The sequence below is a fragment of the Rhizophagus irregularis genome, chromosome 15, assembly GCF_026210795.1.
Source record: "Rhizophagus irregularis chromosome 15, complete sequence".
NCBI classification, from domain to species: domain Eukaryota; kingdom Fungi; phylum Glomeromycota; class Glomeromycetes; order Glomerales; family Glomeraceae; genus Rhizophagus; species Rhizophagus irregularis.
Genome location: NC_089443.1, coordinates 2,927,884 through 2,944,751, shown reverse-complemented (window position 1 = coordinate 2,944,751; position 16,868 = coordinate 2,927,884). Strand labels below are relative to the sequence as shown.

General features: G+C 28.0%; 7 protein-coding genes across 7 annotated transcripts; 4 read left to right on the top strand and 3 right to left on the bottom strand.

The window, feature by feature from the left end:
- The first annotated feature begins 18 nt into the window (after window positions 1-18).
- OCT59_007370 (uncharacterized protein) lies at window positions 19-2,467 on the top strand. Its single transcript, XM_066148234.1, has 5 exons — window positions 19-1,068; window positions 1,136-1,177; window positions 1,246-1,297; window positions 1,376-1,582; window positions 1,659-2,467. The coding sequence occupies exons 1-5, from the start codon at window positions 382-384 to the stop codon at window positions 2,174-2,176; spliced, it is 1,506 nt and encodes a 501-aa protein (XP_065998655.1). The 5' UTR covers window positions 19-381; the 3' UTR covers window positions 2,177-2,467.
- Window positions 2,468-3,255: 788 nt separating this feature from the next.
- On the top strand, window positions 3,256-4,267 carry OCT59_007369 (uncharacterized protein). The gene is made up of 2 exons (XM_025309074.2): window positions 3,256-4,058; window positions 4,134-4,267. Exons 1-2 carry the CDS (start codon window positions 3,402-3,404, stop codon window positions 4,191-4,193), a joined length of 717 nt encoding a protein of 238 aa, XP_025185379.1. The 5' UTR covers window positions 3,256-3,401; the 3' UTR covers window positions 4,194-4,267.
- A 1,017-nt stretch (window positions 4,268-5,284) lies between these two features.
- OCT59_007368 (uncharacterized protein) lies at window positions 5,285-6,588 on the top strand (the record flags this gene model as incomplete). The annotated part of the gene is made up of 5 exons (XM_025309071.2): window positions 5,285-5,385; window positions 5,485-5,644; window positions 5,716-5,849; window positions 5,939-6,174; window positions 6,252-6,588. 5 exons carry the CDS (start codon window positions 5,285-5,287, stop codon window positions 6,386-6,388), a joined length of 768 nt encoding a protein of 255 aa, XP_025185377.2. The 3' UTR covers window positions 6,389-6,588.
- OCT59_007367 (uncharacterized protein) lies at window positions 6,155-7,990 on the bottom strand (the record flags this gene model as incomplete). Its single annotated transcript, XM_066148206.1, has 7 exons — window positions 6,155-6,543; window positions 6,621-6,750; window positions 6,831-6,918; window positions 6,987-7,202; window positions 7,289-7,647; window positions 7,734-7,812; window positions 7,888-7,990. The coding sequence occupies 5 exons, from the start codon at window positions 7,988-7,990 to the stop codon at window positions 6,869-6,871; spliced, it is 807 nt and encodes a 268-aa protein (XP_065998654.1). The 3' UTR covers window positions 6,155-6,543; window positions 6,621-6,750; window positions 6,831-6,868.
- A 293-nt stretch (window positions 7,991-8,283) lies between these two features.
- On the top strand, window positions 8,284-10,518 carry OCT59_007366 (uncharacterized protein; the record flags this gene model as incomplete). The annotated part of the gene is made up of 9 exons (XM_025314344.2): window positions 8,284-8,480; window positions 8,557-8,644; window positions 8,739-8,869; window positions 8,931-9,001; window positions 9,078-9,181; window positions 9,252-9,293; window positions 9,371-9,664; window positions 9,743-10,076; window positions 10,147-10,518. 9 exons carry the CDS (start codon window positions 8,284-8,286, stop codon window positions 10,371-10,373), a joined length of 1,488 nt encoding a protein of 495 aa, XP_025185375.1. The 3' UTR covers window positions 10,374-10,518.
- Window positions 10,519-11,977: 1,459 nt separating this feature from the next.
- On the bottom strand, window positions 11,978-13,340 carry OCT59_007365 (uncharacterized protein; the record flags this gene model as incomplete). The annotated part of the gene is made up of 4 exons (XM_025314343.2): window positions 13,073-13,340; window positions 12,471-12,984; window positions 12,158-12,391; window positions 11,978-12,057 (listed from the first exon to the last, which is right to left on the bottom strand). The coding sequence occupies exons 1-4, from the start codon at window positions 13,283-13,285 to the stop codon at window positions 11,978-11,980; spliced, it is 1,041 nt and encodes a 346-aa protein (XP_025185374.1). The 5' UTR covers window positions 13,286-13,340.
- Window positions 13,341-13,380: 40 nt separating this feature from the next.
- OCT59_007364 (uncharacterized protein) lies at window positions 13,381-14,993 on the bottom strand (the record flags this gene model as incomplete). The annotated part of the gene is made up of 3 exons (XM_025314342.2): window positions 13,381-14,616; window positions 14,685-14,775; window positions 14,856-14,993. 3 exons carry the CDS (start codon window positions 14,991-14,993, stop codon window positions 13,475-13,477), a joined length of 1,371 nt encoding a protein of 456 aa, XP_025185373.2. The 3' UTR covers window positions 13,381-13,474.
- Between the last annotated feature and the right edge of the window lie 1,875 nt (window positions 14,994-16,868).

Here is a 16,868-nt window from a genome sequence, read left to right as displayed (position 1 = left end):
GCGTAAAAAAAAATGATCGAGAAATTAATAAACCAATTTTTTTTATTTCTAAAAAACCATGCGCTCAAATTTAATACACTTTGAAACATTGGTAATTAATGTTGTACGTGACGATGATTGTTTCCTTGTGATTGCTACAAACGATGTAAATATATCTAGAAAGTTACACAATTGTTATTCTTGTTATTCTGGAATTAAAGTTTTAGGAACTTCTACACTTTTAACACTTATACCTACTTCTTTTTTTTTAAAAAAAAATAAATTTTTCCGGGATTTTTTTTAATAATTTACATTCTTTATTCAAATTTACATTCTTTATTCAAAATTTTGAGGTGGAGGGGAGCAACGGCGACTTAAACTTATATTTACAATATAATATAAATGGCATTCTCGTCACTTGTGCGGTTGACACTGTCAATTGCGTTGATAAGTTCGTTTGTCCTTGACGTTATATGCTTCACACCACTACCTCGGTTTGCACAAACTTCAGCCTTTATTGGCAATAAAATTTATTATATGGGAGGAGTTGTTCCTCTACCTGAACCTATAATATCAGATTTCTTTTACTTAGACACATCGGTACTAAGTTCAACAGATTCAACAACGTTACCATGGACAGAACTTACGGGAATAGATAACTTGTTTACAAGTTCGGGAACGGCTGTAGCCGGAGGGGCAAATAAAGATTTATTTATTCTTTTTGGTGGAAATATGACTCCAGCTGAAAATAGTAGTTTAGTGATCGTATATAATACTAATAATAATACATGGTCTAAACCTGTAATTTCGGCACCTCAAGGTGAACCTGCAAGAAAAAGGAAAACCCAAGCTGTTGTTGATAGTGCAGGTAAAATGTATATTTTTGGTGGATCAACCTCACCTGAGCCAGACATTTCTCTGGTAAATGATATGTTTATATTGGATACTATTAATTGGAGCTGGAGTACTGGAACTCAAGATGGTGCACCTGATGCTAGAAGTGATTTTTCTGCTACAATCCTAAGTAATGGATTTATAGTTTATATTGGTGGAAGTAATATAAACAATCGTTATGTTCCTATGAGCCAGGTTGGTTGGATTTAAAATTAGGAGGAAAATATTGCTTGAATAATTCTCATTTTTTTTTTTTGACCAGATAAATATGTATGATACTAATTCAGCTGCTTGGGTTGACAAGGTAAGCCAGAGCTAAAATTATCTCGTGTATATGATAAGGTTCATTCTAATATTTTAAATATGTTGTAGGAAGCCACGGGCGAAATTCCTAGTCCACGTGGTGGTCATTCCGCTGTACTAAGTATGAAAATTTTTACATTTGACTCGTTCTGTAAAAAGGCTAACATATTAATGATTTTATTTTTTAAAAAAAAATTAGCTTCGGATGAACGCATTATTATATACGGTGGGGCAGTTTCGATTTCTGCGGATGGGAAATATACTGCGTCAAGTCCAGATTTGGCTATTTTAGATACCACTAATAATAATTTCGTGTGGAGCCAGCCTAAAGCAAGCGGAACTGCACCTCCGCAGATTGCGTATCACTCTGCGTCATTGGTTGGAGATTATATGATTGTTTCTTTCGGTAAGTGTAGCGAGTATATAGTATGCGCAGTTGACATTATGCATAAAATTGGACTAATTTAAATTTCTCGTAATAGGAAATATCACAAACAAAGGTTCATCACCTGATGTATATGCTTTAGATACTAAAGATAAGGGTTATAAATGGATAACATCAATAAACACTAATACACTTCCAGGAACAAATTCAGGAAAATCATCAAATGTAGGGTTAATTGCAGGATTATCAGTTGGTGGTATTGTTGTACTAATACTATTAGGAGGGGGATTATTTTGGTTTTACAGAAATAAAAAAGTGATGGAAGAAGTAATAGAAACGCCAGGAGAATTTACAGATGCTGGATTTAATAGGAGATATGAATCAATGAATAGTGCCACAACATCACAAATTTCACATGATTTTAGTAGACATTCAACGTCTGCTAATACTGAATCCGATCCTTCAAGAGAATTCCATCCTTCTTACTCACATAATTTTCCTGTACAACACGATCCTGAAATTGATGATGATGATGATAAAGAATTTAGAGTTTTGCCTAAAGAATTACAACCTGAATATTTAGAAAAAAAATTTAATAATAATGATAATATATAATTATTTAATTAACTAATTTATTTATTTAGATTTAAGAAAAATAAGAAAAATAGTTATAAAAGATTGGTAATTATCCAAAGAAAACATTTTTTAAATTAATGAAAATAATTTGTTATTTTAAAAAGACCCTGAGTAGGCTACTAGTAATAAGTTGATAAATTAATTAGATATACATATACATATATTTGTAAATGATAGAATGATATGTAAATTTGTTGATGAAATTATTTTTTTTTTTAATAGAATTACAAATTATTAAATAACACATTTATATAAAACTGATTTAAAATACAAAGAAGGGTTTTCGGTGATTTTTTTAAACTTCTTTTAAGAAAATCTTTATAATTGCAGATTAATTTTTAATTAAAAGATATAATTTGCATTATTTAATAGTAAAAAAATTCGGATTTTATTTTAAAAGTAAGATTTACAATATTTATAATATTGCAATTAATTTAAATTAATACTTATAAGTTATTGCGATTAATATCACAATTATTAACCAATTCTAGCATTCTGATTGGACAGATTTGGCCACGTATTTATCAACGCAAAGCACAATATCGATATTATCGAGTGACCCCATTGTATGGACTTTAGCTTAATTATAGATTATTTTTGATTTTTTTTTAAAAATAACAAAATTATCAGCAATTATATTTAATATACGGAGCACGATAAATTTTATAATTAATTGCAAAAGAATCCTTGATATTTAATATATAATTCATAACTGATCTTAGCGATCTGCATATTAAAATATTTTAAAATTATTTAAATAAGTTCTAATAATAATTAATTGGTATGATTTATCATATTAGTATATTAAATTTGATTGGATGGTTTTAAATAATCAATTTTCAATATAATAATTATCAAATCCGTGTTAGAACATTTCACATACTTGAAATTCCGAAATAGTTTTAGAGGGGAACTGATAATTATAATTTTTTGCATTTGCTCGAAAACATGGGAATTATGGAGCGAGCTGACTGTATTTTGAACTCTTCTTTCTTCAATTTCAATAACAACTTATAAAACAATAATCTTAGAAATAAAAAAATTTATTTTATTTTATTTTATTTTATTAGATGAAGAACGTAAAATTATATGAAGTCACGTGGATGTGAAAAAGCGTGATCAAAACGGTAAAATAGCATATAAGTCACCGATATAGTAACCACGTGAGTTATCACTTTCATTTCTCCCATTTTATTTATAAAATATGCCTCCAAAATCAAAAAATAAAGCAATAAAAAAACAAAATGATCAAAACCAATTTTCTAAACGACGTTTTAATAACACGCCTACAACCATTTTAAGCTGGCCAATAATATCAACAAAATCAAATCTACAGATCGAAACAATTTATCAAGATCAGATAGTAATAATACCATCATTTTTTACACCGAAAGAGTGTGCGAATATGATAAATTTTATTAATAAATCAATCTCATTAGAATCTGCTAATCAATCATTAAAGCCAAAAAAAGGAGAAGCATATAGAGACAATGATAGATTTTCTATAGAAGATATAAAATTTTCTCAAGAATTATATGATTCAGGATTAAGTCCTTTAGTATCAAATTGGTCTTCAACTTTAACCAAGAAACCTGCCGTGGGATTAAATCCAAATATTAGGATTTATAAATATAGTAAAGGACAAAAATTTGGACAGCACTATGATGATTCTGTACAAGATTCTTTGGGTAGAATAAGTGAATGGACTTTATTAATTTATTTAAATGGTGGCGATAATGAGAATGAAGTATCTCTGTATGGAGGAGAGACCGTCTTTTATAAGAAAAAAGAAGAAATTGTAATTAAGCCAGAAAGAGGAATGGCTTTATTACACAAACATGGACATGATTGTTTATTACATGTAAGTTATAATTTATGCATAAAACCATCTTTTTTAAAAAATTTATTGATCAATTATACTTTCAATCCTAAATAGGAAGCTAAAGAAGTCAAAAGAGGCTTTAAGTATGTGCTAAGAAGTGATTTAATGTTTTAGGAATTTTCTTTACGTTTTTTGTTCGTAGTATCTTCATTTACAATAAATATGTTTTGGCGGTAATATTTCAATTCATTAATACTTTCTTTGATATCATCAAGAGAACGATGACTAAGTTTTTTTTGTGGCGCATTTTGAAAAATACTTGGATACCAACGCCTACATAGTTCTTTTACAGTACTAACGTCAACAATTCTATAATGCAAATAATCAATCACTTCTGGCATTTCTTTTTGCAAAAATACTTTATCAGAATGTACGCTATTACCAGCCAAAGGAGCAACTTTTGATTTGGGAATATGTTTTTTCAAAAATTCTATAATTTGATTTGACGCCTCCGATGTTGTAATATTGGAGTCTAATACCGCTGATGTTAATCCAGACTAACAAACATTTTTTTAAAAAAAAAACTATTAAGTATTGCAGTTAGATGAAAAAGAAAAAAATGAATAAAAAATAAATAAAATACCTCTCCGTGATGTTTCTTGCACCAATCGCCCATTCCATCCATGACTTCTTTTGATTGATGAATAACAAAATCTGGACCCTTATTATATTTATATTATTCGAAATTATTAAATATTATCCAATTATTAGCTGTCATGGATTTTTATACTATGAATTATGAATTCCACTGCTGCAAATATAAAATAACTAAAACCTCTGCAATAATATTCAAATCTCCATCGGTAATCAATACTGCTACTTCAATAATATGATCGTTCTTAATATCAAGACCAGTCATCTAAGGAGAAAATAAAAATTCAAAATTTTATCTAATAGTTAAGCCATAAAGCTTTTGAAAGATTAACCTCACAATCAATCCAAACTAACGGTTCTTTTATGGACATGTTTAAGATATTTGTCTTTCGTGTTAACCACCTAAGTTTTCCCTTATAACTATAATTACGGTGACTCAATAAAGGAATTCTTAAATAATAAGAACATATATTTATTGTTAATGGGTTAAAAAAATTTTTTTTGATATGATGTAAGAACATTTAAGGCTACTGATTAGATAATGATTATCTATTGAAATTGAACGTTCGACGTTCGACGAATTTATTCATTTTTAACCCTCGCATTTTATTATGGTTTCACCCTTAATAACTCCTTTCAGATTTGCTATAGTTGAAGATGAAGTATACCGTGGAGCGTATCCAAAAAATCGAAACTACCGTTTTCTGAAAAGGTTATTTTCCTTCCAATATTTCATACGATTTACAAAATATTTTTACGCACAAAATTTATTTACTAAATACTTGTTACTTTTTTTTTGTTTTCTACGTAGATTAAAACTTAAAACAATGCTTTCCCTTGTACCTGATCCACCAGTACCCGAACTCTTAGAATTTTGCCAAAATGAAAATATAAAAAATATACATTTTCATGTTCGTAAGGTTAAAGATAATGTACCATTAAATTATAATAAAGTTGTTCAATTAATACAGGTAAATTTTCTTAAATTTCAACTTACATATATTTACATATATATTTATTAATTCAATTTTTATAAATTTAGATAATAATAGATCCATCTAGTTTACCAGTATTTGTACATTGTTTAGACGGTGCAAATGTTACAGGATTGGTTATAGCTTGTTTAAGAAAATTGCAAATGTGGAACATATCTTCAGCTATGGGCGAATTCCTAAGGTAAAAAAAAAAGTATTTATTTTTCTTTTTAATTCATTATTTTGTATATTAAGGATTTTTTGCCTTTTTTTAAATAATCGAGATGATAGGTATCTTCGGGGTGGAGTTATTTCATCAGAAGAAAGCGAATTTGTTGAAAAATTTTCAGCAGAAATAGAAATTCCGTGTACAATACCAACTTGGTTATGGGGAGGACATGTAACATTTAATAAACATCCAACATTAAAATTAAAATTTTTGGATCCTAATATGGTCGAACAACAAGAACAGCAAAAAAAGAAAAGTGGATTCCATGTCGTAGAAGTAGTTGAAAAAAGAGTTGGTGGTAAGTGATTAAGTGTTTATTATTATTTCTAAAAAAACTCCCAGAGTTTAACAAAGTTCATAAATATATTTTTGTAGCCAATTTACTAGAAAACTTATTAGAATCGTCTGATAAAGTAACTACTGATTATGATAAAAGGGATGAAGCTACTGAAGCTGATGTAAAAGTTTCAAGGACATTACAAGCATTAGCATTAGAAGGATTAGATTACTGAGAAATACTTTAATTACTTGTTCGCATATAATGGTGAATCTGTAGCTAAAGTATACTGCTTGCCTCCAACTGTGGCTGCTCCACCTTGAACACCAAATGTTGTTGCAATTCCCAGGTTTTCATCAGATTTCAATGATGGCCAAGAAATACCATTTGCTATTTCATTCGTTTACGAAATAAACATTAGTAATTATCAATCATATATAGTATTTATGTAAATAATCTGGGCTTACCTTTCTTTAATTTAATTTCTACTTTAGTGGTTAGAATCTCAAATGTAGAATTTTCTTTATCAATCAATTGATATAATGGATATGTAGTTATAAATCTCTTTTCATCGGGCATCTTCAAGTCAACATCCAGCTTAATTTGATATAAAAATAAGAATTTAGGTAAAACATGTAATATATATTTCTTCCTTTTTTATAAAGACATATCATTACCTCTTTTTCTCTGAAAGTAACGGAAGAGTTTTGCTTATCTACTTTCTTTGCAAATATTGACATAATGATATGCGTTGGAGTTTGATACCTATTGTCAATAAATAGGTTAAATGAATATTCTTTTTTAAATTTCACGTCTAATAACAAAGGACGTACCAATCATGTCGACATTGTACAATTTCTTTTTCAACATTTTTCTAATAAAGGTAATGCTTAGTGTACATTCAAACAATAGACAAGAGAAATTTAAATCTTTTTTGATTCTTACAACTTCTTTACCAGATCCGACAAATAGATGCTTTCCTTTTTTGCATCCTTTTATCTTTAAAAATTCTTCAAATTCCAGTACTTTTCTAGAACAGCAACTCCAACCTAATTTAGAGATATTATAAATATTTATTATTTTAAAATATGTGAATAAAGTTATTTTACTATATATATATATCCACTATCCATACCTTTACTGCCTTCATGGAAAACTGGGGTACCAGAATGATAAATGCATTCAGCCTCTGGTCCTTCCCCTCGACTTGTTGCATCATCCACGTATTTTTTGCCGCACGATGGTCTCTTACATTCTGTATCCGAAGCTACGGGAATGTTCAAATCATCCTCCTCTGGCTCTTTCTCAATAGGTGCGAGTTTAGGCTCCTCAGTGATAGTTTTAGATATTGTTTGAGTATATGAAATCTTTGGACCGGAATCATATATCTCGACACCATTCTCGACTCGTGTGGCAGCCTTCGTGGCGGGCGCTTCTGTTTCTAAAGTGGTAGTAGTATTCTCCGGAGGGTTTTCCAATTGATCTGTATGCCGTCTAATATTTACAGATCAAACGTTCGTTTAGCATAATAAATTGGAACAAAAAAAATTCAATAATCTCGCTTCACAACTTGTAGATACCCTCGAGTACATCCTGGAATTGCAAGAAATTCATCAAATGTCGTAACACGGCGATTACAGCATTGCCAACCTTTTAATCCTACAACATAAAAAGAATATATTTATATAATTATTAAACAAATTTCTCAAAAATATAAAAAAAAAATAATTTTACCTTCATGAAAAATTGGAGGTGATGGATGATAAAGGCAAGCGTTATCATCGTTTTCTTCCTCATTATATGTTTTTTCGCAACCTTTATGAACACAAGTTAGCATTTCTATTTTTAAATGTTTTAAATATTAATAGTAAAAAGTCTATTTGTACGTATTTTCTAAGCGATAATTTTAAGTCGAAAAGATTTTGTATCCTTTTATATATAAATGTGTCCACGTGGGCTTAATGCTTGTCGAAAATGATTGGATATAAAATTTGTTCTAGCAAATTCTAGCCTGTAGAATTTAAAAGTATCTAAAATTATTCCTTTTTCGAACCAAGTGAAACTTGTTTTGCTTCTGATTAGCTAGTGTTTTACGCGCATACACTTACTATTTTTTTTTTGAAAAAAAACATGGGCCAAAATCACTCACGTTCTATTAACAATAATAAAAGGCGTCGTTCACTCATAAAAGTTAGAGATTTGATTATTTCTGAAAAATATGAGAGTAATGAAAATAAAGCTGATATCGCAGAACAATATTTAACCGGAGAATGTCATGACGATGACCCAAGCACAGCATTGAAGGAAGAATATCTTAACAAGTTTTCGTATGTATAAATATGTACTGTATTATAATAGTCCGACTCTAATTGTTATTAAGATTATTTTCTTTTTCTGAATCAGTGATAAGTTAAACTCTGATCCAAAAAATCGACTAGCATTGAATGCTATTTCTGGCGATGACATGTCAAAAATTTTGTTAAATCGTGAGGTAATTTTAGGAGTATTGACTAATCACGTGAAACAAGTTATTATTATTACTGTGAAAAAAAGATTTATATTTAAAATGGTATATATAATTATAGACCATCATAGATGACCTTCACGTATATTCCGAACAAATTGAATTGGAAGGCAAAGCTACTAATCAAAAATCTTCTGGACGTTGTTGGTTATTTGCTGCCACTAATGTTTTGCGTTTGATTATTATGAAAAAGTAAGTATTGTTATCCTCGTTACTTTGTATTAAATTTTATTAAATTACTTTTTTTTTTTAGATATAAGTTAGATGACTTCGAATTATCACAACCTTTCTTATTTTTTTATGACAAATTGGAAAAGGCTAATTGTAAGAATCACTATAGAACCGACGGTGGTCGAATTTATTCTATTTATTTAATCAGAAAATTTATTATTTTTAATAGATTTCCTTGAAAATATGATTGAACTAGTTAACGAGGATGTCGATTCTCGTTTGATTCAATACTTAATTAAGTCACCAGTTGAAGATGGAGGCCAATGGGACATGGTATGTGCCATTTAAATTTGTTTTTTAATATATTGTCTTATGTTAATTTTACAATAATAATACGTAATAGGTCATTAATCTTTTGGAAAAATATGGTGTTGTCCCTAAATCTGTAAGTTATTTATTAGTGAATAAATTATAAAATAAAATAATCGATTAAGAATTTAATTAAATTTTATTTTATTTTAGGTTTTCCCTGAAAGTTATAATTCTTCTAATTCTGCTAGACTTAATTGGTTAGTGGCAACTAAATTACGTGAATTTGCATTTCAATTACGTGAATTAAATGCCTCTGGAAAGGATGTAAATACTTTAAGAAATGCAAAAATTATGATGATGGAAGAGATTTACAGAATTATTGCTATTTCGCTTGGTGAACCACCCAAAGAATTTGATTGGACTTTTAGAGATGGAAATGGCAAATATCATAGCCATAAAGGTTTAACTTCAAAGAGTTTTTATCAAGATTTTATTGGATATAAGGTAGAAATTCTTTTATAAAATGTTCTTGCTAATAATTACTTAATAATAAATGATCTTTTTTAAAAAAAATCATTATAGGCAACTGAGACTTATTCGCTCGTAAATGATCCTCGTAATGAATATCTTCGTCTTTATACTGTTAAATATCTTGGTAACATTCAAGGAGGCCTTCCGATTCGCTATGTGAATATTTCAATGGATGTTATGAAACGTCTTTCAATTGACACATTACGTTCTGGAAAGCCAGTATGGTTTGGTTCAGATTCTGGAAAAGGAATTCATGTACCTTCAGGAATTTTTGATAATAGAATTATTGATTATGAATTAGGTTTTAATATTAAATTTGAATTGACTAAGGCAAAAAGATTACAATATGCACAAAGTGCAATGACTCATGCTATGGTCTTAACTGGTAAGTGAAAAAAATTATATTATAATTATTGCGTATGATTTATCTTAAACATTATTTATATTTATAAAAGGTGTTCATCTTGACAATGATAAACCTGTTCGTTGGAGAGTTGAAAATTCTTGGGGAGATTCTCGTGGAGATAAAGGTTATTTTGTAATGTCTGACGATTGGTTTAGTGATTGGGTTTATCAAATAGTTTTGGAAAAGAATGATACACCCAAAGAGTTAGTTGATGTATTAGATCAAAGCCCTATAGTATTACCTGCTTGGGATCCTATGGGTGCTCTTGCCATGTAATTTAATATAATGTGTACAAAAACATGTTACACTATAGTATATAACTTAGAATATTTCTTTATGTATTTAAGAATATATTATTTATGTAAGTTTATAATTTAAATAAAGATACCAGGTAATTTATATTATTAGTATAAATCAGTAAATGGCAATAATCTTTAAAAATGTATTTATAACTTTTAGTAAATAAGTAATAATTACAATTTACGATATGCAATGATATGTTGAAGCATAACCCAATAAAAAGTCATTGGTGCATATCATCAACAATATTTATTATAAATACTTTTGAATAAATTTTATTAATTTAAATAACCAAACTCAAAAATATTATTCAGTTGATTAAGATTATGAGGACCGATCAGCGGTATAATATTGCTAATATTGTAGAATCGGTATAATTTCTAGTAGATTATTTCTAATGACCGAATTTATTGGATGTTAACATTACTTTTTTCAAAAAAGACCTCAAAATTAATATAAAAAAAAAGGTAACAAATATAAATATAAATTATATTGTTATTGGAATGAATATCGGCCCACTAAGATCGGCATGCCTTTTTCTTCTGTCAATAATAACAGTTAATACGTCTTAATTGTAATTATTTAGGTTTAATAAATTAAACGAATGAAAATATTAATATTCGCAAAACTTTTATAACTGGTTTCTAAAATAAAATTTTAGAATAAAACCATGCATATACTCTATACATTGATTGCTTTGTGAGTAAATATATTTTTATTGAATACGCATTCTTTATCAAAAACTAAAAAAATATAAAATTACAATTACAAATTACAATTACGAATTAAATCGGCAAAAGCGATCGCGTAAAATCCATGTGGCACGTATGTACGTGTCCAAAAATACATTTTATTGTGTTTCCGATCAAAGATTAACATACCAATCGATACGGACATATCCAATTACACGTGAAAAATTATAACCAGGTTTCAAGTAAACAAGAAATGCAAGAAATGCTGGTTAAATTAAAAAAGTAAATTAAAAAAATGCATAAACCAATTCATGTACATCATGTGATTAAACCAAAGTTCCGAAAATTAAGATTTATACTTTATACTGTATATAATTGATTATGAATTGAGAAACCAAATTTAATGTATCTATTAGCCTATATATCCGGTTTATTTTATCCGTTTAATAAAAGTTTATAGCTTAATTGTTATTTAAATGTTAATGAAGGACAAATTAAGCTTCTTAAAGCTTTTAACTCTTTTAAAAATGGTTACCGGTGATAAATAATAAAATACAAGACATCGATTATGTCACAAGTGACTGTGAACGGTAGATAACATGAATGAAGCTATATATATAATAAAGTCATAATGACAGTTCAATGAAAGAAGACTTGTTTGAAGCGTTAACATTTCTTAAAAGAAATGGTAACACGGTTGATAGTATATTTAATTGATTAAGTAAAATTAGACACATTATTTAACAAGCAAAATTGTAATAAATTTGAATTAAATAAAATGCGGATAATTGCTGCGCCAGTAAGCCAAGGATAATCCGAATACTCTGTAATTTTTATTCGGATTATCCATCACAGGATTCTTGGACACTCTAATTGTTACTCATTTCTTTAAATAACTCTAACGAAAGTAGTTATACTTCTTAAATCATACCAATAAACAGCCAATTCGTCATTTGAAACAATGATAACTAAAATTTTTTTTTTTTAAAAAAAAGATAATTTATTGTTAGTAGAATGATCAATTCAAATTTAAAAATTTCCTTTTCAAAAAAAAAAAAAAAAAAAAACCTTCGGAGTCAATTTCGGAGGGATTTCTAAAACCTCCATAAGCAATTTTAGATTTAGCACGATAGGAAATTTTACCATTCCATTCTCTTTCATCACAAATTCTTAACTGATCATCCAAATTACATTTCCAACTAATTTCACCACGAGGTACATTAATATCGCCAGTAATTTTTGTCGCGAAAAGACAACCACTAATTTCGTATTTTAATAATAAAAATTCTATCCCGTGTCCTCCTGTACAACTTGTTAAAGTAAGAATCGATTTTTTATATATATTATTTATATACATGTATTTTATTTGAAAAGAACCTACCATAATCACCAACCCAAATCCCATCAAACCGTTTATTTTCTTTTTGATTATCTTTCGGAGTCCAAAATTTAAAAAATTTCTCATCTTCAAATGAAAAGCAATTTTGTTGTCCAATAATACTTTCCTGATAAATTTCTTCTTCTTCTCGTTTCCATAATTCACTCTCATGGTGTTTTTCAAATATAGCTTTCCTGATTATAAATTCCTCATCGTTGTTATCTTCTTCGTCATATAATAAATTACTTCTTATAATTTTGGATTTATGCTTGCTATTGTCATATTGTACGCAAAATAACATTTGATATGTAAATTTTGGTTCAGCATGTACCAATCTTACTGAAAAATTTTTTGACCAGGGAACACCACTTAATGATTTATTAATGGCTTCTAATTTCCACGCTATTATACTTAATTTATATGGATCAAATTTTAAATGTAATAGTGAACCGTTTATGGGTTTATTTCCTGCCCAATATCCAATCAACCAGCCATATTTGTACAATATTCCTGTATACTTTAATTTAATTTATTATTAACAAATAATTATTTAATAATGTACTAGTAATGATAATGATTAAATTTATAAGTGGACATTTACTAACCATAGTGTAAAAATTGGGAAAATTTCCAAGTTTATCTATTCCAAACTCTTTGCACATATTTAACCAAAAGAAATCAAATTTACAAAATTCGTAAAAGAATTTGCAGGTTTTTGATAAATTTGACAAAGATTTTGGATCCAATAATGATAATATATCTATAAGAATTTCTCTTGGTATACTAACAACATTAATAAAAATTTTATTTTCTTCCATTTTTTTTTTTAAAAAAAAAAGGAAGTAAGAAGGAATTATATAAATAGTTTGTCTTATTTAAAATTAAATTTCGGGAAGTACAAAAATTTTTATAACGTGTACAAATCACGTGTTAATTTAATAAATGATCATATTTTATTAAATATGAAAAAAAACATAAAATTTATCGGAAAAAATCATTTTTCTAGTCTAATTATCACTATTATTTGGACCATAATATTGAGAAGGATCAATGATATAATGACCAGTTTGTTGTTGATTTGGTGGTGGAGGAAGTGGTAGAGACGGAGGTGGTTGAGAGGGAGGTGGAGGTGGAGGTCGTGGTAAATTACTTTGTCTATGCTGATAATGTTGACCAGGATTAGCAGGACCGAAAGGATCAGAAGATGCATTATATTGGAACTCTTGAAGTGGTGGTGGTGATGATGATGGTCCATATTGTGGTGGGAACCTGTTTACTGCTAATGGTCGTGGTGGTAAGTAAGGTGCGCCAAATTGTTGTTGCGATGGTGGAAAATTATTAGGACGTGGGGGAATAGGAGGTTGTTGAAGAGATTGTTGGGGAAATGGTGGTTGTTGTTGTTGTTGTTGTCTTAAATAAGATTTTTCATTATCATATGGATTATAATTTGTATTTAGTGTTGGATTATATGTTGGAGGCGATTTAGATCTTTCTGATCTTTCTCCATCGCTAGCATTATATTGGTACAATGAATCCCTTCCTCTATAAACGCTACTTGCTCTATCATCATAACCTCTCATCGTTTCTTCATTTAGTTGTGTATTTGGCACTATATTTGACACTATACTTGGGGCTATACTTGCCATATTTGGCGATATATTTGACATTATAACTTCGTTATTTGAATGATCATCATATGTATTTGTATTTGTTCTGCTTAAATTAACGGATGACGCAGATGTTGCTGGTATACCAATATTACCATCACTATTACTTATTCTATCATTTCCATCACCAACATTTAATTTTGGATCATAAGGTTGCATTGCAATTTCAAATTGTTTTTGATATTTATTTCTTCTATATAACATAAATATAATTAATCCTGATATTGCAAGAGCAAAAAATCCTCCAATAGATGAACCAATTATTATAGGTAAATTATTTTCACTATCTGGAGATGTAGGTGTAGGTTCAGGGTTATATGTTGTTTGCGGTGATGAATTACTTGTAGGATTTGGATCAATATTAATCGTACCCCACATACCATATGCACAATGGGAACTAAATGAACAAAAATAATATATTGTTCCACTTTTTTGTGTTATTATATAACTAAATTCTCCACCTTCTTTTAATATCGATGAAACTTTTTTTTAAGAAAAAATGATGATTACTATAAATACCGTAGAGGAAAAAGAATTAACATTTACTTACATGCATTTATATCACTTGACTTAACACAACTTCCAGCTGGTCCGTCTGATTGTACAACTTGATGTCTACCATTTAAAAATACCCATTTTATCTAATTAAAGAAAATAAGGATATATTAAATATATCAATCAGCGATATCAAGAAAGAACAAAAAATAATTAAGATACTTACAGCATCGTTATATTTTGCTGTTATATTTTGTGGTGAAAAATACAAACCTCGTTCTCCTACCGTAATAGTGATATTTTCACTATATGTATAATTTATAAAATATATAAATATTATATATAACCATATAAAAGATTTCATGATGGAAATATTGAATTTGAATTTTGAATTTCTTTTTTTTCCTTTCTTTGAAACTAAAATTTTATAAGGATATTTAAACTCATTAATTTAAATTTATTCTGAATTAAATTTTTTATTCTTAAATAATAATTATTATTATTAACAAATTAGAAATTAAATATATATATATATATTCTTATTATAAGAAACCGAATGGAGAAAAAGTGAAATTCTAAATCCTAAATTCGAATTAAAAAAGCGAGGGAAAAATCCAGCAAAAATCTTTAATCGGACTATTCCATCGGTTGACCTTTTATAATAATGCATAATCATTTTTTTTCCATTTTTTTTTCTTGTATAACGTGGGAATGCATAACGGTACTATCCTTTATTCCGTTATTTAGGAAAAGGTTACCTTCTTGGTCTGTATCACCTTACTTTCTTGACCGCATACATGTAATACTGTCAAGATGGCAATTTTTTGCGTTATTTAGATATGTCATAAGTAAAAATATTTATTTGGATTAAATGGGACACTAAATGAAATCAATTCACACTTCATCACGTAGTCCACCAATCATATTTAACCGTAATTAAATATATAATACCAATTACCAATATATGATACGAAATTTATTTATTTATATATTGCCGTAGTACATCAATTATGTTTCTCCTTTTTTAGAAATTTTTCTGAAGAATTCATCTTTCGACAATAAAAACTTTGCATTTGAATTTGTCTCACTTTTTTATTAATTTTCAAAGTATCGAAATTTCTCATTTAATTTCGTTGGATAAATCAGACTAGAACAATTTTACACAATTTTGCTGAAAATCATTTATTATTTTTTTTTTTGTTGTTTTGTTTTTTTTTAAATGGTTGGTACAAAAATATTACAATGTACAAAATGGATTTACTTTTTATTTTAAAATTAAAAATATTATGCAAGATGATCTTAAATTATCACAAAAAAAATGTAATCTTATTTTATGTAAAAAAATAATACGATTTAAAAAAATAAATCGTACTGACCTTTAAAGTGAATCTAAGGCGTAAAAAAAAATGAGCTATTAATAGTAACAAAATTTTTACTATTTATAACTTAATGCAACAATACATGTTTACAATACGCAGCTACGCACTGACCTTTAAAATGCGGCAACTAAATCATGTGATCTTTAGTTATAAACGCCTTAATTTATATACCAATCAGAATTTAATTATATAATAGTGGTAACAAATGAATTTAATTATATACATGGTCTAACAAGAAAAGTTGGAATGTATATTAGTACAAAGCTGAAGATATGCCAAAAAATGCTCATTAGAAAATGTAATATATTAGGTAAAAGGTAAAAAAAGGATTTACAGTATATTACTGCCAATTTATAATATATAGGATATATTTTTAAAAATTGCTAAAGTTCAACCAGCATTATAATGTACTTTTGGCAGCTTAAATCATAATTTATATGACAATAATTATTATAAAATTAAAGATTAACTATTAATTAAAAGTTGTATTTTTGGTTTTGATACAAAACCTCAAAAATCATCTTGTAGACGAGTTGGATATTGATGAGGCTTGAATAACTAATACAAAACCAATAACAAAATCTTAACAATCCAAAATCCTGACAAGTCAAAATCCCAACAAATCATTATACCAACAAGTTGATTATCCTGAACAAATTATAAAATTTACCACATTTACATATTACAATAAATTATTTTATTATACCTATTCTTTTAGGTTTTAGTACAAAATCCTAAAATCATTTGAATAATGACTTATCAGGAGTTTGAATTGTCAAGATTTTGATTGTTAAGATTTTGAATTGTCAAGATTTTGTTGTTAATCTTGTATTAGTTATGCAAGTAGCTGTTAAGATTTT

Bases quoted from the DNA above. Each gene is read 5' to 3' on its own strand.
- OCT59_007369 (XM_025309074.2), top strand. From the start codon at position 3,402: ATGCCTCCAAAATCAAAAAATAAAGCAATAAAAAAACAAAATGATCAA. The intron at 4,059-4,133 runs GTAAGTTATAAT...AATCCTAAATAG, and splicing joins GACATGATTGTTTATTACAT to GAAGCTAAAGAAGTCAAAAG.
- OCT59_007370 (XM_066148234.1), top strand. From the start codon at position 382: ATGGCATTCTCGTCACTTGTGCGGTTGACACTGTCAATTGCGTTGATA. The intron at 1,178-1,245 runs GTAAGCCAGAGC...AATATGTTGTAG, and splicing joins CAGCTGCTTGGGTTGACAAG to GAAGCCACGGGCGAAATTCC. The intron at 1,298-1,375 runs GTATGAAAATTT...AAAAAAAATTAG, and splicing joins TGGTCATTCCGCTGTACTAA to CTTCGGATGAACGCATTATT.